General features: G+C 31.7%; 3 protein-coding genes across 4 annotated transcripts; all 3 read left to right on the top strand.

The window, feature by feature from the left end:
* The first annotated feature begins 4,797 nt into the window (after window positions 1-4,797).
* On the top strand, window positions 4,798-6,775 carry LOC105780862 (UMP-CMP kinase 3). Of its 2 annotated transcripts, none has more exons than XM_012605389.2 (8): window positions 4,798-4,855; window positions 5,253-5,302; window positions 5,398-5,449; window positions 5,535-5,652; window positions 5,769-5,925; window positions 6,045-6,125; window positions 6,227-6,334; window positions 6,428-6,775. In XM_012605389.2, exons 2-8 carry the CDS (start codon window positions 5,276-5,278, stop codon window positions 6,545-6,547), a joined length of 663 nt encoding a protein of 220 aa, XP_012460843.1. In that variant the 5' UTR covers window positions 4,798-4,855; window positions 5,253-5,275; the 3' UTR covers window positions 6,548-6,775. The 2 variants fall into 2 exon arrangements, with proteins under 2 accessions (XP_012460843.1, XP_012460842.2); XM_012605388.2 differs by having other exon boundaries at window positions 4,809-4,855; window positions 5,230-5,302.
* Window positions 6,776-16,373: 9,598 nt separating this feature from the next.
* LOC105779266 (zinc finger protein ZAT5) lies at window positions 16,374-17,378 on the top strand. Its single transcript, XM_012603030.2, has one exon. The coding sequence runs from the start codon at window positions 16,374-16,376 to the stop codon at window positions 17,205-17,207; it is 834 nt and encodes a 277-aa protein (XP_012458484.1). The 3' UTR covers window positions 17,208-17,378.
* A 5,161-nt stretch (window positions 17,379-22,539) lies between these two features.
* Window positions 22,540-26,782, top strand: LOC105779892 (NAC domain containing protein 52). The gene is made up of 4 exons (XM_012603869.2): window positions 22,540-22,945; window positions 23,530-23,807; window positions 24,342-24,539; window positions 25,907-26,782. Exons 1-4 carry the CDS (start codon window positions 22,729-22,731, stop codon window positions 26,543-26,545), a joined length of 1,332 nt encoding a protein of 443 aa, XP_012459323.1. The 5' UTR covers window positions 22,540-22,728; the 3' UTR covers window positions 26,546-26,782.
* The last annotated feature ends 38 nt before the right edge of the window (window positions 26,783-26,820 follow it).

Raw genomic sequence — 26,820 nt, 5'->3', positions numbered from 1 at the left:
AAGAAGATAACTTGGTTGAGCCAACCATTGGTGTAGGTGTAGGCGTAGCTGTTGCTCCTTGCATGCTAGTTTATTTGAGCAACTCAGTCACATATGTTTTGTTTGTGTGAGATATAATCCCTGTGACATACGACGAACTTCCATCCTAAGAAAATAATGTAGAACACCAAGATCCTTTAATGAAAAAGTATTATGAAGTTGCTTGACCACTTCATCAATCTCAACCATGGAACTACCCGTTAGAACAATATCATCAACATTGGCCATAAGAAAAAAGACTAACTCGAGGCTCGAATAAACAAAGAGGGGTCTGCTTTTGAGGGTGTGAACTGTAGCTTATCAACCAAAAAAGCACGAAGAGTGTGAAACCACGCTCTAGGGGCTTGTCGAAGCCCATACAACACTTTACACACAATCAGTTTCCATCAGAACCAGCTATTTCAAACCCGGGCGGTTGTGTCATATAGATCTCCCGTTCAACTTCTCATTCAAAAATGCATTATTTACATCAACCTGCTGCAGGGACCAACCTTTCATAGTAGCAAGAGCAAACACGGTCCTGACAGTGGTGGCGCGGACCACGGGGTTGAACGTTTCCACAAAGTCAAAACCAGCAGGTTGAGAAAAACCCTTCGCAACCAACCGTGCTTTATATCTGTCAACTGACTCATCAGGCTGCCATCGAGCGCATAACTCTTATATCGAGACAGGAAGAACAAAATACGACTATTGGAGTATACTGTCTCAAGACAAACAAGTATGTCTCTAGATAATTACACGATTGTCTTGAGACAGGGCTCCATTAAAGCAAATCTTAGTTTTGATGTTTTCTTGACACAAATCTTTTGTCTCAAGGCAGAGTTTCCTGTAGTATACCTTTAGCTTCCATGTTGGTTTGTCTCAAGATAAATAAATTTATGTTTCGAGACAATCCTTACAACGTCTCAAGACAGTGTTTCTCCCGAACAATTTTACATTAGAAGTTCATGTGTCTCGAGACATATGGCCTTGTGTCTCGAGACAGTGTCGGAAAAACTTGAAAATAAGGCTCAAAATCATTTTAAAGAACTTGGAGTTACTCAAAATATTTTGTAGAAAATTAAAGTCATTTAGAAACTTTATTTTTTTTTTGAGTTTGTCACATTAGAAAATATATTTAAATGTGATCAAAATAATTAGTGCAAATTTGACTAAGGAAATTTAGAATTAAGTTTATTATATCAAAACACTTGAATCAAAGCTAACATTTATAATTATAAATAATTTGTATAGAACTTTCTGATAAGCTGTAAAAGTAACATATTTTAATCTTATTCTTAATCTATTTTTGGATGATTAATTGTGTAAATTAGTGAATTTGATGCTCCTAATCCTTTAAATTCTTGTTTCTATACTTAGGAGAGCATTTGGGAGCAAAAGGAGCGAAAAATGAGCTAAAATCGGATAAATAGAGCTGTTTCCAGGATCCACACGGCCTAGGCATTTCCACACAGGCTGGCCACATGCCCATGTGCCAGCCCATGTCGATAGCGCACCCTGCTTCCCAGATACTCGAAAAAAAATCTAATTTTTAGGCTTTCTGAGCATTCTAAAGTCTATAAATACCAATTAAAAGAATATCTGAGGGGGCACTCAGAGAAGATTGAAGAAATCACTCGAAGAACACCATCGAAGCCAACTCAGAAGTGGATCTCCTTCAAGATTGAAGATCTCATTTTAACTTCTTTCGAAGTTTTATTGAATTTCTTTATGTCTTGTGATTTTTCTGACTTTGAGATATTTTTATTCCATATTATGAACTAAAATTCCTAGATACCTAGGGAAGATGAAACTTATGATAAATCTTATTATTTGATTTCTAATTTACATAATAAATACTTGATTCTTGTTCTCAATTATGTATGTTTATTTCGTGTTGTAATATTCTAGGGATATTAATTCATATTTAATGTGCTTATTTCAGTAGAGCAAAAGTCCCTGTTTAAGAGTAGATCTATCATAATTGAGTGTAGTTGCATGCAATCTTAGAAATAGAACAACATAAATCTACCGGATTAGAGTCAAATCTAATAGGGGAATCCATAGATCGAGTTAATGCGACAATAGGGGTTTTAATTAGAAAGAGATTTCAATTAATCAACCTAAAGTCAGTTGTTTTTACTCTCGAAAGAGATATTAACATAATTTAGAGATTTTTACGGATCAAGAGACAAGTGAATAAATCGTTTAATTCAGATTCAGAATAATAGGTGAAGTCTAGGTGGATTCTTTCATGGGTATTGTCTTTCTCTTTGGTTATCTTCGATTATTTCCTATTTCATTTTTTGTTGCGTTATTAGTTAAATTAGATTAGTAAATTTAGATTAAAAACAATCATCTCAAGTTATCGGCTAAATAATAGAAAAACGGTAATTACTAGTACTTTTAGTCCTTGTGGATACGATATTCCCTACTCACCATAGCTATACTATTGTTCAATAGGTGTGTTTGCCTTTGCCGTAAATATTAGTTAGTTTAGCGACCATCACTTTCGTATCATTATAAAGTCCATATTAATTATTATGTTAAATAGGTGTGAGCAAAACTCGATTCGATTCGAAAAAATCAAATTTTGAGTTAATCAAATCGAGTTATTCGAGTTAATTAGAATAAGTAATTCGAGTTCAAGTCGAATTGAATTTTATAATTCAATAATTCAAATAACAGATTGATATAAATACCGCTTTGGTCCCAATCAATTTTGAAAATAAGCACATTGTTCTCTCTCAACAAAATTACAAAAAATAATTTTCAAAAATTCCAAATAATTTTAAATTCAAAATGTTTATAAAAATTCCAAAATTTATATTTTTAAAAAATTATAAAATTTTAAAAGAATATAAAGAATATATAAAGAAAGTTAAAATTTTAAAAATTTCAAATCGAGCTAAGATGATAAAATTTTTCACTCGATTTGATCGAACACTCTCCCTTAATGTTAAATCTATAGTATTGAAAATGTTTTATTTTTAGATATAATTTGAATGGTTTAAGGTTTGTAAATGTTTTACAGTGTTTTTGTAATGAATTATTGTTTAGTAACTTGTAAAACTTGTGGGAGATAAGAAGGGTATCAACAACTTATAGATAGCACCAACATGACATCGACATGTAAGTCAAGTTTAATGTGTTACAAAATGATCTAAATTTCTCACTCATAGATGTCGAGGTCATGCTCCATCAATTTAAATCTGTATCTATAACAACAAAGTAAAATATTCTTAAAAAGAATCCCGAGAAGTAATAGTGGTGTCATTTTATTATTGTATAATTTGTCCCTCTAAAAATTCTAATTTTTAAAAATAAATTTTAAGTAGACTTATTTTAATACATAATAATTTTTTAGGGTTATTATATAATTTGTCCCCTAAACTTGTTCAAAAGCACCTAGTTGGTACCTAAACTTATATTACATCACCGTATCTTTGCACTAACCCATTAGTTTTTGCTAATTTGGCATTGATAGCCAATCCAATTATGGCACGTGGTAGCCTCTTGATATGACACATGGCGGACATAAATTAAAAAAATAGTATAATTTTTTACATCAAGAATGAACATGGTCATATGGTTGTTCAAATAAATTTGAATCTAGACTTCATTCTAGATGTATTTTTAGTAAGTTTAAATATTTTATTTAAAAACAATTTTTAGGTTATTTTATTTTTATAAAATATAAAAATATATAAAATCTTATTTTTTTGAAAAATATATAAATATTTAAAATATATAATATATAACTAAAATTAAAATTTTATAAATTTATAAAAATATATAAATATATAAAAGAACTAAAATCATATCTACAATGAATCTGGACAAATGGTTGTCCAAATGCATTTGAATTTGGACAACTTTCTATCTAAGTTTATTCTTGATGTAAAAACTTTTTATATATATATTTTTATCAATTTATATATTTTAAAATTTTATATATTTTTAATTTCAAAATAATAATAACCCCTGATATTTTATAAAAATATATATATAAACTTATTAAAAATACACTTAGAATGAATCGGAGAAATAATTATCTAGGTTTATTATTGATGTGAAAAAAATATTTTTTATTAATTTATATAAATTTAATAGTTTTAAAAAATTTAATTTATGTCCGTCATGTGTCATACTAAGAGATTGCTACGTGTCATTATAAAATTGGACAACAGTGCCACGTCAACATAAACTAATAGTGTTAGTACAAAGGTACCAACCTAGCTGATAAAATATAAGTTCAAGTATCAACTAGATACTTTTGGACGAGTTCGAGGCAAAATACATATTAACTTTTTTACTATATTCAAATAAAAATGTAAAAGGACTTCTAATGTCTCTCTCTTTTAGTTATTAAGCCAATTGGTTGCCCTATTAACATTTATGTGTTTAGTTAATTTTACATAAATTTGATTGATATAATAACAAATTTAGCCATACATTAAAGTTGTTTATACATTTTTTCGATGGTATTTTTAGAATTAAGACCAAATTAACGAAATATATAAATATTGAAGGTTTAATTTATTATATCAATAAAAATTATGTATAATTGACGGAAAATATTAATTTTTGTGATTAATTTTTTTAACTGTTCCCTTTTAAAATTGACAGAAATTAAATTATTCTGATTTGTCTTGACGAACTAATTTGCTTAATATCAAAATTAAGAGCTACTGGAGAGGTGTTTTTACCATTAAAAACCACCACTTTCCAACGGGACAAAATTCAAAAAAAAAAAAAAACGGGTCTATTTAATGTCATGTTCTCGTTCGATCAAATCATCCATTTCGCTTTGTTGTATTCTCCCCTTTTCTTTGAGGTAACCCTCTCTCTCCCTCTCTCGTTTCTTCGTGGTGATTTTAATGGCTTACAGACGTGGCTTCTGGCAATCTTACAATTCGAATTATTTAGTATTTTTTTCTGGCTATTTAATCAAGTTCGAGTTTCCTCTAGAATTCGCTATTTTAACTCTCTTTTTTTTTTTACGGTTTTAGTGCATCCTTCTCTGTTTTGAGCTTGTGTGGGGAAGCTTGAACAGACTATTGCTTTTTGTAGTTTATTAGTAATGTTTTTTATGTGAATTCGTGGACCTTTTCATTTTCTTATGCTGTATTACCAACTAAATTATGTATTTGTATTTGCTTTTTTTTTTAAGACTTCAAAAGAGTGATTTGTTTGAGTATTATTGTTTAGATTCATACTGTTTAAATGCGTAGGCTTTCAACTGAGTGTTTCACTAATGGGAACAGCCAATGATTCAAGCAAGGTAATTCGGGTTATGGAATTTAATTTGTTGGCCTATTTGTTTATAGAATCATTTTCTTTGATGACATTGAGTTGTAAGTAATTAACTAAATGCAGGATATCTCTGTTCGTTTGGCTGAGAAAAACCCAAAGGTGGTTTTTGTTTTAGGTAATAATTATTTTTTTTCATTTTTTACCATTATTGTTTTTGAATTTACTTTTATCAGCCAATTAATTTTTTTTTTCCCAATAAGGTGGTCCGGGTAGTGGCAAAGGTACCCAATGTGAGAAAATTGTTCAACATTTTGGTTACACTCATCTTAGTGCAGGAGATCTTCTTCGAGCTGAAAAAAACTCTGGTTCTGAAAATGGGTATGACAGACATATATATAAGATTATATTTTTATGAAATCTATGAATACATGCTTATCGACTAATTCATTGGCTTTGTGTGCTAATTGAATGCATTGTTGTCTTATGGTCTGCAGAATCATGATTCAGAACATGATGAATGAAGGAAAGATTGTTCCTTCCGAGGTAACAATTAAGCTTCTTCAAAAAGCAATGTTGGAAAGTGGTAATGACAAGTTCCTTATTGATGGGTTTCCTCGTAATGAAGAAAACCGAGCTGCATTTGAAGCTGTTGTAAGGCTTTGTTTATCTCATTTCTTTTATGCGGTCTTCTCAGCTTCATTCATTTAGATATTCCAACAAAAGCAGTGAGTTTAAACTTTAAAATGACTTCACTTACATGCTGAATGCAGACTAAAATTGAGCCAGAATTTGTCCTGTATTTTAATTGTTCTGAAAAAGAAATGGAGAGGCGAATTCTTAATAGAAACCAGGTTAGCTAATGTCCCCTCTAAAAGATATATATAGGTTTGAATCAGATGATTTCCTACCATTTTTTGTTCTTTAAACCATTTTTCATTTTCTGGATACCAAGGGAAGAGAAGATGATAACATTGAAACAATAAGGAAGCGATTTAAGGTGTTTCTAGAGTCTAGTCTTCCTGTAATTGAGTACTATAAAGGAAAGGGCAAGGTTCGAGAGGTAAAATTCTGCTTCACTGAAATGGTTTTTTTTTTGTTTTCTTAATAGTTTCCATGTTTACATACTACTCAAATGTTGTTGCTTTACCTTCAGATTGATGCTGCAAAGCCGGTTGAAGAGGTATTTGAAGAGGTTAAAGATATTTTCACCCCAGAAGTCCGAAAAGTTGTGGGGGGACGCGGGTGGGGACGCGGGTGTTGTGCTATTCTGTAGGTGCCCCTTTAGCTGGAAAACGAAACTAGTATTGAGATTTCAGTGCATTTATAGATATAATAATGTAAACTATTAGGTGTATGTATAATTATCTTGAGTAAGGTAACTGTATTGACCGATTTGTGCTCTGCAATGAATTGCCACTGTATATTATGAAGTGTTGTACTCTTCTTTCATAAGAAACTTTTGCATAAGAATTATAATTATGATGGAAGCTTTTAGAAGTTATCTGACCCTTCTTTAATTATTCATTCCAGTCATAAGTACATTTATTAAGTATATTATTTGACTGAAAATATGAATAGCATGGTAATTTCAAACGTCATAAAAAGAGAAGAACTATAGGATTGAGAAGATGCATAGTATAGTATGAAATCATAAAAAGAGAAGCTCTGTTCATAGGCTCTCATTGCATGGCATCCCAAGTTTAAGTTGAAACTTCTGCTGAGATATCCAGTGCCACAAGAACTAATGAATTATCTGCTCTTTTGTGTAATTTAACCCACAACAGTCCACACTAAACTTTGAGGTTCATAAAAAAATTGTTAAAACTTGTAGGAATATTTTGTGTTTAATCAGATTAACTGTGTATGACTTGATAGCATCCTTATAGGTGCTAAACTAGTAGTATGTTATATTTAAGGGCTTCCCAGTACCAAAAACTGCTTTTGCTTGTAGAATATAACCATCTGAGTTTGCTGTTAATTGATATATATATATGTGTGTGTGTGTGTGTGTGTATGTGGATTTTGCAGCTTACTGCCTAGATATTGCAACTCTACCAGAGACAAAAGAGCAAATCATACTTAATTTTCTGGGGTTAGGATCCAATCCACTACTTTTGCCTCCATTAATATCTAATACATTAGTCATCACCATTCAAATGTGTATGCCTCATCCATCAAATATGAATGTCAATTTGTGAACAGTGATTAGATATATAAGAATGGACAAAAAAGTAATGGAGGGAAGCCAAACCCTCTTTTTTGGTTCTTATTCTTCATACATTAAGTTCCCATTCTAAACTGAGATTCTTATTCTTTGAGCTTCAACGTGCCACGGGGAATACTTTAGATGTAAGATTCTTTTGAGCTTCAACGTGCCATAGTGAGTACTTCAAAGCTCAGATTCTTATTCCTTTCTCATTAATCGTTATAAGCCGTGTAACCCCCTTACAAGGCATAAACAACGGCATCTACTTCTTGTCATAGCCCCACTATCTGCTGCTTAATTATATTGTCTTGATGTGGGGCTAACCTTTGTTTTGATAATATATTCACATTCTATTACTTGATTTTGAGTGTGAATGTAGGACATCGCAATGTATCTATCATAGATATGTTGATAAATTTAAAATTTTCAAATATATTTGTCATATCTCTATATCGATGTTGGTACCAACCAAGTTTTAAATGTTTGGAGCTAAATGGTAGGCATTAGCACCTCTCTTAGTATCCTGAATCGGTTTACAACCTTTGGACATGCATGCGCTTATTCCGCCCATCTTGTATTGTTAACATGCATTTCCTTGGTAGGAATGAATTTCTGTAATGGAGCTAGTCGATGCGTTCATTGCAACTCCACCAGTCTTGGTGATTGCTGCTGTAGGTCGCAACAGAACATGTTGATCTTTTATTGGGGCAAATGCCTCGGGAGATATGTAAAAATTCACTAACTTGGACTCAGTCCCACTTGATGTCCCTATTGGTGCCTCTCCAATCATTTCTCGCCACATGGATTTTATTATTTTAAATATTTAACTGAGATTGACAACTTAAAACAAAATTGAGAACAAGATTATTTCTTTTCTCTTCACAAAAAAAAATCACTGCCTTAAAAACTTAGTCGGATGATTTTTTTGGGTTTCGTTGATTGGGTTAACTCATTATCGACAGATTAGGAAATCATCTTCTCCCCCAACTGTTTGAATTTTTCTTTCTTATTTTTCTAAGCTTTTGATTTTCTTTTGTAATCAAGCAGGTTGCATACCCAAATAATAAGAGATTTTCCCTTAAAAATATATTTTTTAATTTAATTATTTAGGAGGATTTTGGACATGGTTGTTTGAACTAGATTGGACTGGCCTACTTAATTGGGATTCGATTGGGGTACCAGTCCAGAGAAAGGTTAAATTTATGAGTTTTGAACAAGTTTTAGTATAAGTGGTTTGCTTATATATAGGTTGGCTTCTATGCTAGTAGGTTTCTGAGTGTATTTGAGGCTTGTTTGAGTGACTAGGGTATCGCTACTTCTGATGAAGTATCGATACACTAATACCATGTATTGGCATATGGCCTTGAGTATCAATAATCTCTTGATGTATCGATACCTTCCCTTCATTGTATTGGAACATTGAGTACTGGAGTTTACTGTTTTGAAATTTTAGTACTTGTATCGGTACATAGGTCTCAAATATTGATACACGACTCCTTGTTTGTGTATTTTGGGCCTCATTTGTTGTTTGAAGACCCACTTGAGTTTGTTTTTTATTCAATGATGATCTATTAACTCTTATATTCACCGGTTTTATTGTTTAGCATGATTAAAACTAGAATTTTATGGACGCCAAGTTATATATTCGATTTGTTGTGTTGTTTCGACAATAAATGTAACATCTTATATCTGGTGTTCATTCGGGTTGGGTGTAAGATGTTACAATTAGTTGGGGATGTTATTAGAAGTTATAATTTAATAGACATCACTAAATTCGATATAATTCACATGTTTTTTAACTATTTATTGATAATGTCTTAGTCATGGGATCTTTAATCCTTAAGTCTGTACTTGTGGGTTGAATATCAACTTCTTGTTTATATAAATTGTAACACCTCATACTCGACCTGATCGTTGGGTCTAAACTACAGAATGTTACATTTGTTGTCGAAGCAATTACGACAAATTACAATACCATTTAACCATTTATGTATAATGTTAAGTGTGTTATACATTCACAATATGTTATATATTCATTTTCGTGTCTTATACGAGTTACAAAAGTTCTTTTGCTAACCAAACGTTGTATAAGGATCAAATTGTAAAGTTTGAAAACTATCTGGTTGACGCCACGACTTTGGGGGTTTCAGATCATAATGTAACTCACCGACTTTATCTCATCGTGACATTGAGAGTACATCATCGCGACATGACTCACTGCTTGTTCTCGTCACGACATTGAGAGTATGTCGTTGCGACGTGACTGACTGTTTCCAAAAAGACCATATGGTACTGTTGGATTTGGTGCCCTAAGTGTAGTATTTTTGTCTAAGTACACTTGTAATTTTTTCAAACAGATTGATTAATAAATTTATTCATTAGATTAATACTTTGTATAATTGTCCTCATGTGGTTTTTGCACGCAAAGCAAAATGGAAGCAAATGTTGCTCACTGGTTGTCTAATGTTTAAACTAATATTAAGTGGTATTACGTGGTCGAAACATAATATGAAAAGATAACTTATATTAGTAGACGAATCTAAGCATGTCCTTAGTCTAATAATAAATGAGCAAATCGATTGAAGAACTAATATGTCATCTATTAAGTCTAATTGGGAAGATGTTTTGGGTATCGAAGTGGATGACTCTCAAAAGATAGAGACATTGATGTGACTGACTGGATTAACAGTACATCGGACTGGACCTAAGGATAATTGATCCTAAATCTGTTTATTGATTTATTCACTTGTGACGTTCATAATGTGACATACATAAATCCTAAGTGGATGACGAACTATTTATGTAACACCCCCATACCCGACTCAATCGCCGAGTCAAGGCACTAGGATGTCACATTCGTTGCCGAAGCAACTACTAAAAATTTCAGATCAATTTATCATATTATTTAATTAATGTAGATCATTAACTCATTTTAGTAATAACTAAATTTACGACAAAACTAATTATGAGTTAAAAGAACTCATTAAAACATCCACAATTGATCAAGGACCAAATTGTAAAGTTTATATAAAAAAATTTAAACTCTCGTCGCGACGTTGGGGGTTCCACATCATGACATGGAGAACTTGTCGCCGTGTCGTCGTCTCCATTTTCATACAAGCTCCACGCTTTATTTTTATTTATTTTTAATTTATTTCATTACATAAACCATATTCAGATGTCATATCGCTACTTCATTTTACATATCATCCACTTACATCTATTTCTAATCTCAAGTCCTCATAAAACATGATATTCAATCAAAGTTTATAAAATTAACACAAATATTAAAGTTTTACAAATAAGATCATTAGAGGACTTGCACTTTTAAAAGTAGTTTACCAACTTTATGTATATTTTATATTTATTTTTAGATTATGCTAATCAATTTAATTATTCATAAAATTTAAACAAAGATTTAAGTATCACATCAATTCATAATTATTCACTTATTATTTTATCAATTCGTTTAAACATACTCACATGTATTAATCATTCCATCACTTACAACCATTTCAAACATTTCAAATTCATCTAATATATATATATATTTCCTGCTCCTCCTCTCCATTCCACATCATTTATGTATATATTTATTAGAATCTTTAGCTTTTAGTATATAACATGCTTATATGTAACATTATCTATAATTTCACTATTTACTATGTTCATATCAAAGTTGTCCACTTGAGTCATAGTCACTAATTATTTATATCTTGAGTTACAAAATTCAAAATTAAGATCCGGTTGATGTTTTTGAAACTAGACCCAAATATCTTTTACCATAAAAATTTCAGAATTTATAATTTAGCCAATAATTACAATAAATTCTTCAAATTTACTAAAATTTATTATCTCTTAGCACAGGGTTCGGATGATATTTTCGTTTGTTTCTCTTGAAAATAGACTCATTAAGAATTTAAAATATAAATTTAAACCACTAATCATTTTTTTACAATTTTTTTATGATTTTCCAAAAATTAGGACAAGGGAACCCGAATCCACTCCAACCTTGTTTCACGAAAACTAATATATCTCAAAATATAAAACTTTGTTTCTTTCACTGTTTCTTCCATATGAAACTAGGCTCATTAAGATTTAATTCCATTTTAATTCAATCTCTAACTAAGTTTCTATAATTTTTTGTGAATTTTCAAAGTTAAGTAATTGTTGTTGTCCAAACTGTTTTAATGAAATGATTTTCCTTTCCGTGGTTCTTTGCACCATCTTTCATTCAATCACACATATTTGTCGTACTTTTGATTACTATACAATTTAATCACTTATGTTTATGTATAGATTACATATTCATTTCTTAATCTTAGTATCTTTCACCATACAAATCACATTCTCTCTTACCAATTTAGTGTTTTAAGTCTCTAATCTCCATCAAATGCTTTCTATTTCTAATATTAAGATTACATACATGTTTCATACATCTCACTCAAAACATCTTTAACTCGATCTATTGAAATACAAGTAGGTTTAGTATAAAACTTACCTCCTTTGTCAAGAATTTCTTCCTTTCTTCTTCATTTCCATGCATTTCTCATCTTCACCACTTTCCTTCCTTTTTCCTCTCGTTTTCTCCACTTTCGTCTACTATTTTCTTGCTTCTAAATTGATGAACATATTCTCTATAATCTTTACTTCATCTTCTCTCTTTAATATCTAAGGAAAATTTCAAAAATTTTGGGTAAAAATTAAGGTAGGTTTTCATGGCAAAGGACTAAATTATAAAGAAAAGAAAACTCCATTTCTCACCCTTTCACTCACGTTGGAAGAATGATAAATTTCCTTCATCCTTCCTTTCTTTTCATACTATCATTTTCTAAATAAAATAATAATAAATATCTAAGTAAAATATTAATAAAATAATATTTAACTAATTAATTAATTAAAATATCACCAAAATATCATCAACATATCATTACATTCTAGAAATCTTCCTCTTGCTAATTGACCATTTTGCCATTTATGGTCTTTCAAAATTCCATCATTGAATCATCACTTAATTTGGTAAAATTGTGATTTAGTCCCTTACAATTCTTCATCTATTCAATTTGTTCCTACATGTCAATTCCATATCATAGTAAATTGGGTTATTTTCACTTTTGGTCCTTCAACTTTCTTATTTTTACACTTCGATCTCCTAAATTTTGAATATTTACACTTGAGCCAAAAAGTTTTCACATATTTATGATTTAGTCCTTACTTTAAATCAATATACTAAAACCTACTTCTTAATTATTTTTTTTTAATAAAGTAAAAAATTTAGGCTTGTTTTTTAGGCTCAACCCGAACCAAAAAATGAGCATAAAATTTTGCCCAAGCTCGGTCTGGATAAAAATGCTAAAACCCGAGCTCAACCCGGTTTGCCCGTATTAAATTTTTTATATAAATAAATTTAAAAATATAATACATCAAATACACTAAAAATATTAAAATAAACGTTCCTTGACAAATGGTAAAAAATTAAAGAAAATATATACTTAAATAACACTAAGATAAGTGCAACTTAGCAAACAAATACATCTAAAATAGTAGCAAAATTAATAATAAAACAAGAATTATACAATATCCAAAAAATAACAACAAAATAGCAGCAATATAAGAGCGAAATTATAGCAAAACAACCAAAATAAATAGTGGCAAAACAGTAAAAAAATAGTAACTTTTTTTTTTGCAAATTTGAATTGGGCCCGGGTAAAAAAAAAGCTTACTCGAGACCTGACCCGTATTTAGGCCCGTCCTTTTAAAAAACTATAAAATGTAATAAAATAAAATAAAATCATATACTAGTAATTTCATTAAAATAATACATTTTATGATTTAAGCGAATAATATATTTTTCTAGCAAATTTTTTTTAAAGAAATTATTTTTCATTCAATCTACTCATATGTTATGAACTACAAAAACATAAAAAAAAATTATAAAAAAGTGGGTTCTACGAGCATTCTGTGATGCAAAATCTTTAATAATAACATCAACATCAATATTTTCTAAAAAAATTCTTCTCAATTGATAAAATTGCTAGGCCATTCAATCGTTCTTGTGACATTGGTGACCTCAATATTCATTTCTCTTATAGGCCCATTTTCGACTAAAATGTCTCCTGTTTTGTTATCAAGATTAACCCAATTTCGAGGGTCATAAATATCCAAAGAAAGAATTGTTTGTTCTTCATCAATGCCAAAATCAGGAGTAATTGTTTGTTCTTCATAAAGACCAAGATTTTCAACATTGGATACATTTGGCACATAATTAGGCTTATTTGGATCATTAATTTCATCATTCTCATTGACATCAAAAATGAAATTAAGAATGAAAATATTACAATAAATGAGGGAGAATTATACCTAAAACAATGGTAGATCCGGCAGACTGCATATGGGAGGCTCCCATTCTCTCAAATATAAAGTAAAAATTAATAACTTCAATCAATCGATGCTAATGATTGATGAATAATGCATTACTCAAATCAAATTTGGCCCTATTTAATTTGTAGAAAGTTTCTCTCGTTGCCATGGTTATGGGAAAATAAAGAAGATTGAATACTAGTAGCAGTTGATTTTTTTGGGGAAAATTGAAATTATTTTCTAACTTTAACGGTAGGAGTTGAAATTTGGGAATTAGAGAAGATTTGTAGAAGCTAAGGAGTTGAAGATATGAAGTATTTACGGCTAAGAATTGAAAACTCTAGACATTTAATTAGTTTACTTTAATTTAAAGATTTTTTCCCATATTAAAAGTTGAATAAATAATTTTTGGGTCTCTTTTAGCCTTAGGCCCTAGGCGGCTGTACTTCAAAACAACCCCTAGGATCGACTTTGCCCGTATTGAAAACGAACATTATTTTTTATCCAAGTTCATTTTTTAGGCTTATATTTTTACCCAAACTCTCTTAATTTTCGGGTGGACCTGACCCGGCTTATGGGCGGAGCATACTTATATTGTGGAACGGAGCATTGGATGGGGAAAAAATATACTTAAATAACACTAAGATAAGTGCAACTTAGCAAACAAATATTTGTAAAATAGTAGCAAAATTAATAATAAAACAAGAATTATGTAATATCCAAACAATAACAACAAATTAGTAGCAATATAATAGCGAAATTATAGCAAAACAACGAAAAAATAGTGGCAAAACAGTAAAAAAAAGTAATAGATTTTTTTTCTGCAAATTTGAATTGGGCCCGGGCAAAAAAAGCTTACTCGGGACCTGACCTGAATGACATTTTTGGACCCTAGGCGAAACAATAAATCGGGTCCTTTTAAAAATTATAAAACATAATACAATAAAATAAAATAAAATCATATACTAGTAATTTCATTAAAATAATATGTTTTATGATATTAAGCGAATAATATATTTTTCTAACAAATTTTTTAAAAAAAAATACTTTTCATTCAATCTACTCTTATGTCATCAACTACAAAAACACAAAAAATTTTCCAAAAAAAATAAAAAAAAAGTGGGTTCTACAAGCATTTTGAGATGCAAAATCATTAATGATAACATCAACATCAATATTTTCCAAAACAAAATTTCTCGATTGATAAAATTTCCAGACCATTCAATCGGTCTTGTGACATTGACGACTTCAAGATTCATTTCTCTTATAGGCTCCTTTTCAACTAAAATGTCTCTTGTTCTGTTTTCAAGATTAGCCCAATTTCTAGGATCATAAATATCCAAAGAAAGAATTGTTTGTTCTTCATCAATGCCAAAATCAGGAGTAATTGTTTGTTCTTCATTAAGACCAAGGTTTTCAATATTTGATGCATTTGGCACATCATTAGGCTCATTTGGATCATTAATTTCATTATTCTCATTGACATCAAAAAATGAAATTAAGAATGAAAAGATTACAAGAAAGGAGGGAGAATTATACCTAAAACAATGGTAGATTCGGCAGACCGCGGATGGGAGGCTCCCAATCTCTCAAATATAAAGTAAAAATTAATGACTTCAATTGATTGATGCTGATGACCAATGAATAATGTATTCCTCAAATCAAATTTGGCCCTATTTAATTTGTAGAAAGTTTCTCCCGTTGCCATGGTTATGGGAAAATAAAGAAGGTTGAATGCTAGTAACGATTGATTTTTGGGGGGGAAATTGAAATTATTTTTTATCTTTAACGATAGGAGTTGAAATTTGAGAATTAGAGAAGGTTTGTAGAAGACAAGGAATTGAAGATGATGTATTTACGGCTGAGAATTGAAAACTCTAGACATTTAATTAGTTTACTTTAATTTAAAGATTTTTTTCCCATATTAAAAGCTAAATAAATAAGTTTTTTGGGCCTCTTTTAGCCTTGGACCTTAGGCGGCTACACTTCAAAATAACTCCTAAGACCGACTTTGTCCGTATTGAAAACGGGCCTTATTTTTTAGGCCTATATTTTTATCTGAACTCTCTTAATTTACGGGTGGACCTGACCCGGCTCATGGACGGAGCATGCTTATGTCGTGGAACGGAGCATTGGATGGGGGAAATAATTGTCGTAGTTGTTGTTTGCCTTGCCCTACTCCAATATTTTTATATATTTATTGTTGGTGTTGATTTGCATATCGTGAAGTGCGTTGGCAAAGTGTGAGAAAGAGAGTGTGAAACGGACTTTACGTTAACAACCTTCCCAACTGTTTTACTCTCCATCTCTTCTAATTTTGCCTCTTTTCAGTTACGATTTTGGTCTGTTTTTGGACTTCTTTTTCTCTTCTTTTTCTTCCCTATAAATATTATTTTATACAAAAGAAATCTTGTAAGCTTGAGGAACATCTTGCCCTTACTATTTTACTCTTTACTGTTCCATTGCCTCCTCTCTTTTCTTTCTTTTTTATCATTGCATTCACTTATATATCTTTCTCAAGTCTTTGGCTCCAATGGATGTTGTTGCGATGGGGTCTAGACATCATACCAATGTTGTAAAAGGGAAGCGAACGAAGCGGTCGAGGCCTCAATCACCCATCCCTTTTGCCATTCTATGCAACAATGGAGGTGAAGTACTTGATGGGATTGGGAATAGTTGTTCTTCCTCTTCTTTCGAATATCAAGATAGCACCACCGAGGAAGAAGAAGATATGGCCAACTGTTTGATCCTCCTGGCGCAAGGCAAATCCAGAGAATCCCCGAAAGACATGCTGGTTTACAAGAAATTCGCTAGTAGAAAGTTCTTGGAAACGCCTTCTAATGGGACAGGCAAGGTCGGGTACTATGTTTACGAGTGCAAAACATGTAATAGAACGTTCCCTTCATTCCAAGCCCTTGGTGGTCATAGGGCTAGCCATAAGAAACCCAAGGCTACACTGTCTGAGGTTGCCATGGTTGAAGCAGCATATGAAGAACAAGGTCCTAATTATAACAATAATAATAACAGTAAGGTTAAGGTTAAGGTTCATGAATGCTCCATTTGTGGGGCTGAGTTCACCTCTGGACAAGCCTTGGGAGGGCATATGAGAAGGCATAGAGGGTCAATAGGTAATCATGTTAATGTTCTTACAACCAACACAACATTGTCTTTGACAGTTCCAATGGCATTGGAATCTGAGAAACCTAAGAAACCACCAAATGTTTTGTCTTTAAGCTTGGATCTCAATCTTCCTGCCCCAGAAGACGATCACCGGGAATCCGAATTCACCTTTGCTTCCACCCAGCAGCAACAACAACAATCCCCTCTTGTCTTCTCAGCCTCCACTTTGGTGGATTGTCATTACTAAACAAGGTTAAACCTTTTTTTTTCCTTCTTATTTTCTCATATTTATTCAACATTTATAAGATTCTTTTCATTCTTTTCTTTTTCCTTACATCGATCAAATGTTAATCATATGGAACTTGAAATCTTTGATGAAAAGCAATGAATATTAATACGCCTTATATTAAAAGGTATATCTGAATTGTTCATGTCAAGTTTCATGATAGCCATCTTTTTCTTCTCTTTGGGTAGAAGATGTGAGTTTGAGTGCGTTGAAACACATTATCCTCCTATTTATGAGTTAAAAAGAGATTATGAGTAATTTTAGACGTCACTTAACCCACAAATCTTACAATACACCTCTAAATTTTGGGTTTTTTGATTCAATCTTTTTGCAGTTACCATATCAGCTCATTGATCCTTAATTAATCTTAGCGAGTTGTTTAGTTTCAGAATTTATTAAGTCAGTTACTAAAGATGCAATCAATTTGTCTAACTTATTTCTTCCAAAAAAAAAAATCTAACTTACAAGTGGACATAGCCCATGACGGGTTGGTTTTGGGTTGGGTCGGTGCAATATTTCATGTCCATTTTTAGGCTCGAGCCTGACCTAAAAAATAGGCTTAAAATTCTACTCAAGCTCGGTCCGGATTAAAAAGGTTAAATTCGAGTTCGACTCAACCACCCGGTTTTTTTTAGATTATTTTTATATATAGTTTTTTTAAAATATAATACATCAAATACACTAAAATATTAATTAAATGTTTCTCAATAAATTGAAAGTACATTAAAAAATTCTTTATACTTAACTAACATTAAGATAGTTGCAACTTAACAAACAAATACCTCTAAAATAGTAGCAAAATTAAGAATAAAACAAGAGTTATATAATATTCAAATAATAGTAATAAAATAGTATCAATATAATGATGAAATGATAGTAAAACAACTTATTCGGGCAAAAAAAAATCTTACTCGAAGCTTGGCCCATTTGAAAAATGAACTTTATTTTTTGTTAAAACTTATTTTTCAGGCCTATATTTTTGTCCAAACCCTCTCATATTTTGGGCGAACATTCAGGTTTGGATGGTAACCTAACTCATTATATTAATTTAAGCTATAAATAATAAATATCCTTCTTATATTAATTTAAGCTTTGTTTAACATTGCTGTAAAAAAAAATTTCACCTTTAAATTGGTTTTAAGTCCAATTAAAAAACAGGATTGAAATAGTTTTCACTTTTGGAAAAGTAGTTTTGAGGATATACAATTCACTTTAAATTGAAAAAAAATTAAATTTATATATTTTGTAATATTTATATTGTGTATATAATTATTTATTTTTCAAAGTTTATATCAAATATAATGTATTATGTATTTGAATTTGTAAGGGTTATGTTTGTATGTGATTTTAATATTTAAAATATAATTTACTTATTCAAATTAAATTTTAGGATTAAATCACATTTTTTTATTTTGAACTTGATAATTGTTTTCAAATTGGGGCCTGAACTTTTTTTTGGTCTAACTTAGGCCCTGAACTGAGTAATTGTTCCTACATTGGGGCTTAAACAATTTTTTTGTCCAAGTTAATCCTTGAAAATTTAAAATTTTGGCCCCAATGTGTGAACAATTGCCAAGTTTAGGAAGTAACTTGGACAAAAAAAAGTTCAAGCCCCAATATGGGAACAGTTGCCTAGTCCAAGTCTTAATGTGAGAACAATTGCCAATTTTAGGACTTAACTTGGACCAAACAAAGTTCAGACCATGATGTGGAAAAAGCTGTCAAGTTCAGGCCCTAAATAATGATTTAGCCCGAAATTTACAAACAATTTTGTTATAACCCACACTTGGTTCCTATGCCACCCATACATGAGCATTCCACGCCATTATGGAAAGAACATCATTGCAACATCACTAAGGAATCATGACATTGGATCCAATCTCATTAATGCTTCCACAGTTCAAGGCTCACCAACCTCGAAGATGGTTACATCGAACCCATACCCTAACCTGGGTCTAAATTGGACTTTACCGAAGAGGCAATCATACATTAAAGGACCCATTCTAAGTCTCCTTCGCCTATAGATACCCCATATTCTAGGAGAGAAGGGGCACACAAGATAAGAGACATAGTAAACACTCTGCTAAAACACCTCTCTAACAAAAACAAACTATCGTCCTCTAGTGGCTCTCCACACCATCTATGGTATGAAACCACCATTGTAGTTTCCTCTAAAACATTATATAACTTTATTGTTATAACTATTGGCTCCATCTGTGGGGAATTGGACCAGAAGCTATGGCTCAACTGGTTCAGAATATCCTAGAAGTACAAGTTAACAAGGTCAACTATGAGTAGGGTGATCACTACTATCAAAACCAATATGAGTAAGGAGATAATTCATATGGTTAAGGAGGTTACTACCAATATATATGGTTATGATCAAAGCCAATATTATTAGCAATAGCCAAAAGCAAAACATCAATGTTATGTTGGTTACAACCAATATGGCCAATCAGGTCGCCAAGGAAATTATAAGCAACTACCTCAGTCAGAGCAACCATCTAGCTACTATCAAAATTACCTAAATCAACTAAATCCTGTAGAAGGAAACCATCAACCGCAATATGAAGAGATCGTACGATAAAATGCTTGAATCATTTGTAAGTTCATGGTGGAAAGAGACTGTTTAGAAATGGTGAATGTAGCACCGGGACACGAGGATTTGACTTCATCAGTAGCCGAATGAAGGGACCACTCCATAAAAGTAAGAGGGAGAGATATGGGGATAGTCCACAAGGAATACGCATAGCACCAACGGGCTCCCCTCTCCTGCAACAAATGAGGTGTTAAGGAGAGAAATGGACCTATTGAAGGTATCGACGAAGCTAGAAGTAGCTTTGTCAATCCAATATGTAAATAAGTTCCTAACTAGCTAATCTTTCTTTCAAACTGCTGAAGGAGACATACAATGGGACAAAAGATCCAAGGGATCATTTGCATTAATATAACAGTTACATGAGGATTATGGAAGCCTTTGACACCTCAAATGCAAGTTGTTTTCCCTAACGTGCCAAAAGCACACCAGAAGTTGGTACTTAGCGTTCTCAACGAAGTTTATAGGAACTTCTAACGAAACTTGTAGAGGCACACATATTTTTTTCTTTTAATTTTCAAATTCTAATAAAAAATTTTAAATAATCTCACCAAAGAAACTTACATCATTCCAATGCAACCAACAAAAAATAAAATAGCAATTGAAATCAAAGAAAATTACATCTCTCTTTTAAAAATTGGAGGACAAATAAAATTTTTGTTTAACTATTTGAAAATTGAAATGTATAATGTTGTTTTTACAAAATTGTAAATTCCAAAAATAAAGAAAAAAACTTTTCATTGAAAGTGAATATAAAAGAGGCATTTGTTTTATATTTCGAAACTTTAATTTTAATTGGTATTTTAAATCATTTTTTAAATAAAAATTAAGTTATCGCTAAAAATCAATTTATCAAAAAGTTGGTTATGACTCTATTGTAAATCTGATCATGGGTTGAGTCATTTGTCCATGGTTGAATGCTCGCCAGAAAAGTGAGAGAGTTTAGGTAAAAATATAGGCCCGAAAAATAGGCTTGGACAAAAAATAAGGCTTGTTTTCTGAACGGGTCAAGCCTCGGGCAGAATTTTTTGGCCCAGGCTCGACCCAGCCCGAATCGCATGCTTATATTTTTTTTGTATTCTCAATTTGTTGGGAAACATTTATTTTAATATTTTTAGTGTATTTGATGTATGATATTTTTAAATTTGTTTTTATATAAAAAATAATTTTAAAAAAATTATTACGGTCAAGTCGAGTCAGACTCGAGTTTAACACTTTTAATGAGTCGGGTTTGGACAAAATTTTAAACTTATTTTTCGAGTTGGACCAAACCCAAATCTAAAAAGTAGACCTAAAATTCTCCAACGACCCGATCCATAATCAAGTCTATGTTGAACAAAAAAAATTAGTGTCAACCATGGAATAATAAATTAAAATATAAATGATATAATTAAAATTAGTATGGTAATTCAACAGGATAAATTAAGGAAAAATTAGTCCCAATCACCGAAAAATACCCTAAAAATGAATAAATTATAATTTTACCCCGAATAATACCCAATCACTTTTTTTTTATGACCTTTCACCTTTTTATACCACATTATAACATATTTTATATAAATTAGCACACACAATGTAGGTTAATTTAGGGTGACTTTGGATGGACAATGCATTTACCTTCAATAAAGTTAAAAATAACGGTGGCGGTGAAATTAATTACTGTAATTATGAGGTAAAGATTTCATCGCATTACAACCACCGCCCATTCAAAGGGCTTTAGAAATCAAAAAGCATTAACTCCTTTAAGAACCATAACTAAACTACTAAGTTGTCTTTTCCTTTATTTGTACCTTCTCCTGATCACCCGGCTTCATAAAGATAAATTTAAGGTAGGTTTCCAATTGAGTCGAGTAAAATGACCGATTCTAAACGGGAGTATATAAATTTGAGATCATATATAATTGAAAACCTGTTCAAAGCAAAATAAGATTTTAGTATAATAAACTTAATTTGTAAATTTGCTTATTTAAAACAACATATTTACCATTTACGGAAAATTTTGAAAAAAATTAATAAATAATTTTATTTTTAAAAATTATTATGATTTTTTGATAAATTTTAAGTGGGACACCAAATTGTTATTTAAATTATTCAATTTGTTAAGTTCAACTCAACAGAACTAAAAAAAAGTTAATTTACTTATTCAAATTAATTTAACAAAAATTTAATAATTCAATTCAATTAACTCAAAATTTAAAAATATATTTTTTAATCGAATCAAGTTTTAATCATCCCTCGTTCATACATGCAAGCTTTTTCAAAATAAAATGAATTTTCCAGTGGGAGAATTTTGCTATTAGCCCTGTGTTATGCGTAAGTTACTTAAAAGTTCACCTATTCAAATTTATTCAATTTTAATACTTATGTTTTTTTAATTTTGTTATTAGTCTTGAATTATGCAAAATTATAGATTTAGTCCTTACATTTTTGAAATTTAAAATTTCAATTCTAATCAAATAGCGGTCGTTAAATTCATTAACTAAAATGGTTGTAATTTTTTAAGTATTATGTAAAATCAGCAACCTAATATGATATTACACATTTGATAATATTTTTGCTGCACAAAATTTCAAATTTAAAAAAATAGAGGACCGAAGACAAAATTTCACCTTTTAAAGTCTGTTTCAGTGTTTTACCGCAAAACGATAAATAATAAATAGAGCAGTAAATAATAATAAAAAATAATAACAAATTTATCATTTTACTCGTCTCTGCTAAACCCCAAAATGTTGTTTTGAAATTTCTTGCCATCGAAGGTACCTTCTTTCTTCACCATCAATTAAAACCTTTTTTTTCTTCTTCTTTTTCGATTAATTTATCCATCAACTCTCCCATTTCCTCCCACGAAAATCCTCTATTTTGCATTTTCCCCAAAAAATTATCGGCATGCGTGGTGAAAACTCTTTAGCTATAGTGACAGCACCATCTGCGGCGGCGGAGACGGGAGGTTCAGCGACGGCCTTAGCACCTGGGTTTCGATTCCACCCAACAGATGAAGAGTTGGTTAGCTATTACTTGAAAAGAAAAGTTACAAACAAGCCTGTCAGATTTAACGCTATTGCAGAAGTTGATATTTACAAGCACGAGCCTTGGGACCTTTCAGGTTTTTTTTTTTGGGGTTTATTTCTTTATTTATTATTTTGTTTGTTTGTTTGTTTAAATAGGTTGCAGAAATTTTCTGGAATTTTTGAGGTTTTTTTTGAAGTTTTATTTTTGGTAAAGCTGGGTTTTAAAAGGGTTTCGTTTTTTGGAAGATTTCTTAGTTGAAAATTTTAGAATATAGTGAAACGATTGGGTTTTATTTGCATGTTTGAACATATATATCCATTGGGTAATTCCAGTATCGTTCAAAATTGATTTTTAAAAAATGATTTTGAAAGATTATCTATTTCAAAATTTAAGAATCTACAACAATAGTGAATTTTCTTGCAGTATCTTTTGAAAGATTAAGTGTAGTAGTTACATGCAGTATCTTTTGCTCTCGCTTCACCATCTTCTAAGAAATGAGATTCATGGATATTAAGTTTTCTTGTTCCTCTATGCTATGTAGACTTTGTGGATTTCTGTTTCCTTTTACTGTTCTTTTTCTCCTCTCATTTCTAATATCTCTCTTATACTGTTTTGCTGGTGGATTTTAGTTCATTTTAAGCTAAGGTACTAAAGTTTCTGTTGGTGATTTATTTTTAGACAAGTCAAGATTGAAAACCAGAGACCAGGAGTGGTATTTTTTTAGTTTATTGGACAAGAAGTATGGGAATGGAGGAAGAATGAATAGGGCCACAAACCAAGGGTATTGGAAGGCCACGGGGAAGGACCGAGAGGTCCGCCACAATGATCAGCTTATGGGGATGAAAAAGACACTAGTATTCCATAATGGGAGAGCTCCAGATGGGTTGCGAACCAATTGGGTTATGCACGAGTATCGACTTGTTGAAGAAGAATTAGAAAGAATTGGGACATTGCAGGTCTGAGACCATTTAATTTGATCTTGATCTGGATGGTGATCTGTTATCTATGGTTGCGACTTTTGATGCGTTGGTTTATATTAAAAATTTTGGATGACATGAAAATATAGAATTTTAGCGTGAAGTGCTTTAGTATTTTATGCCTAACGAAGAACTACATACTTGAAACACATTTTTCCGTATGGAAAACATATGACATTTGAGGTAGGATGAGATGAATGGTTTGTATATCGACTGCTTTGGTTTCATCTCAATCTGGTTGCTGAGAAAATTTAGGAAATGAATAGTAAATGTGATTCTGGTTGTCATGTATTATGATTTTTATTTGATACAGTAAATAATGTATGTGCACCTTGCTTGAGGTAGGTAGAATTCAAACCTATTCTTTAGATGTGTTAGTATTTTGAAACCTTTAGAAGTCTCACAATTTTCTCTTAATCAAGCTTTACTATTGTATAATTATTGAAACTAATCTTATAAGAATTGTTTCTTTTCCTTTCTATTCTTTTTTTTCCTCTCCTCTTGGTGTTGAAGGGGTATGTGCTATGTAGAGTATTTCATAAGAATAACATTGGACCACCCAATGGAAACCGATATGCCCCTTTCATTGAGGCAGAATGGGATGATGGTTCAGCAGTTTTAGTTCCAGGAATAGATATTGGGGATGATGGTGTAGCTTCTGAGAAGGCACTGGTTGAAAGCAATGGTGTTCAAAGAAGTGGTTTTGAGCAGGTTAGTCTTTATTTTTTCTTGCTACTACTTTTTCATAATATTGAACTTCAATGCAGGCACTCATAATTTTCACTGCGATTAACTTCTCTGTAGTTTCTTGCTTGGATGTTCAAGTTGAACTTTAAATTATCAATATAACAGTTTCACTAACATATTCCGTGTGTTCACTGAATTGGATGATATTATGCTTGACTATTCCGTTAGATAAAAGATTCCATGCCTAAGAATTGTCCCATTTTTCCTTTTGTCTTGAAAAATTCTTCTACGGTGCTGAATAATATTGTGAGATAGCCTGCTAAGGTCTCACCTACAAGGATACTTTTGTAAAAGCAACTTTAATAATAAACCACGAATTAACATCACTTAACATCTTCAAATTATAGGTTTTATTAGCTTTACTGACAAGCTCATGGAGCGTAAAGTTGTCAAAATTTTGCATCCTTTGCTAGCTAATACAATTTTCTTGTGTTTCAAGAGTAGTAAGTTTTTGGGATTGGCTGTGCTTAAATACTTTTGGTGGATTTTGCTCTCTCATGTTGTTAGAATTGATACCAAATTGATATCATGAGCATTTAGCTCTCAAACTTACGAGGGAATTGGAGTCCACTTAGACCAACTCTGTAAAACTATTTAAGTCAAGGATATCTATGCTGTTTTACTTTATTATCAAGGTAATGGAATTTTGATTATTTTGAGTAAATTTACAACCAGACTATAGTCTAAAGCTATTCAAGTAGTTTGGTCCCAAATAGCTGGTAAATTTTAACTGTCATGTGCGGTAATCTTGGCATGTTTTTTCACTTTAGAAAGAATCATGTGCGTGCCGTGATGCTGCTGCCTTTTTTCCTGTGCAGAGTGGTGGACACGTAGATAAGACGTACTGAACTTCCTAGAGTAATAGAATGATGCTGTGAAGCATCTTGGGAATGAACTATATGATTGGGGTTGTTTAAACCAAACTGATTTTATTCCACATCCCTTCATGTGTCTTGTAGCAGTTTTTCTTTTGTCATTTTCCTTATGTTTGAATAAATAGATAAATGTTGTTTGCTTGTGAATATAGTTTTATTTTCATGGAAGGAGCACACTTCATATTTCAGTTTTGGAAATGGACATAAAATCATCTTTACATCTTATATGCATTAAGATGAAGTTTCATTTGCAATGAAATGTAAAGTTCAAACGCTAGTGGTTCAATTGTCGCAGATAGACACTGTATTTGTTTTGTTGCTGTCTCTACCTAAGGCTCCTTCCATCTATATGTTGGATTATAGTAATACAGTTTTATTAATCGATTGTCATGTGCCCTGTCTAATTCTCGAGCCTTGATTGAAGAATTGCTTCTGAAATTTCTTTTACTCTGGCAGGAGATTCAAAATGCAGATGAGGAAGCTCCAGCTAATGATAAAGTTCGGAGGGAGTTACTGAATGAGAGAACATATGACTGTCCTCCATTACCTCCGGGCAAGATTGAGAGACTAGATAATGGCCCTCCTCTATGCTTGATTAATAGAGAAGCACCCTTGCCTCTAATCCATTACAAGAGAAGACGCCAGAATGATTCAGGACCTAGCCATGCAAATATTTCCGAGAACTCAACAAGAACAACTCAGGATCATTGTTCATCTACAACAACAGCAGGGACAACCACAGCATCACCATCATCGGATACAACAACAGCAGTTTCTGCACTGTTGGAATTTTCTTTAATGGAATCTATAGAACCCAAAAAGAAGAAGCCTCATGTTCCTCCACCAATATATGAAACTGCTAACCTAGATTCAATGGTGCCTCCTGGCTGCATGAAACTTATCACTGACTTGCAGAATGAAATCCGCAAGATTTCTGCAGAGAGGGAGACGTTGAAGCTTGAAATGATGAGTGCTCAAGCTATGATTAACATTCTCCAGTCAAAAGTAGATTTTCTTAGCAAGGAAAATGAGGATCTAAAGAGAAACAACCGTGAACTCAGGGGTGGTTCAGTTGGCTCATGCAGCCATCCTTAGGAGGCCAACCCCAAAGAGGAACTTAAGTACTGGTACTTTTATCTGTTTTTCTTACTGTTCTCCAATGACATTGTATTAGCATTTGGTTTGTTGTTGAACAGTGTTGTAGCTTTGCTGCTTATTTATGCCTTGTTCATCTAGTTGATGTTATAATTCGAAATGTAGGAAATTTTCCTTCTCAACTAATAGAGATGGATGATTCCCTTGATTTTTAGTGATTTCATCTATTTTAGCTAATTAGATTCTATAAAAGTTGGTATATTACATTAAGAATT

This window comes from Gossypium raimondii, chromosome 4, assembly GCF_025698545.1.
Source record: "Gossypium raimondii isolate GPD5lz chromosome 4, ASM2569854v1, whole genome shotgun sequence".
In the NCBI taxonomy this organism is placed as follows: domain Eukaryota; kingdom Viridiplantae; phylum Streptophyta; class Magnoliopsida; order Malvales; family Malvaceae; genus Gossypium; species Gossypium raimondii.
Note: the sequence above shows the minus strand (reverse complement) of the source record. Positions and strands in the feature narration are given on the sequence as shown.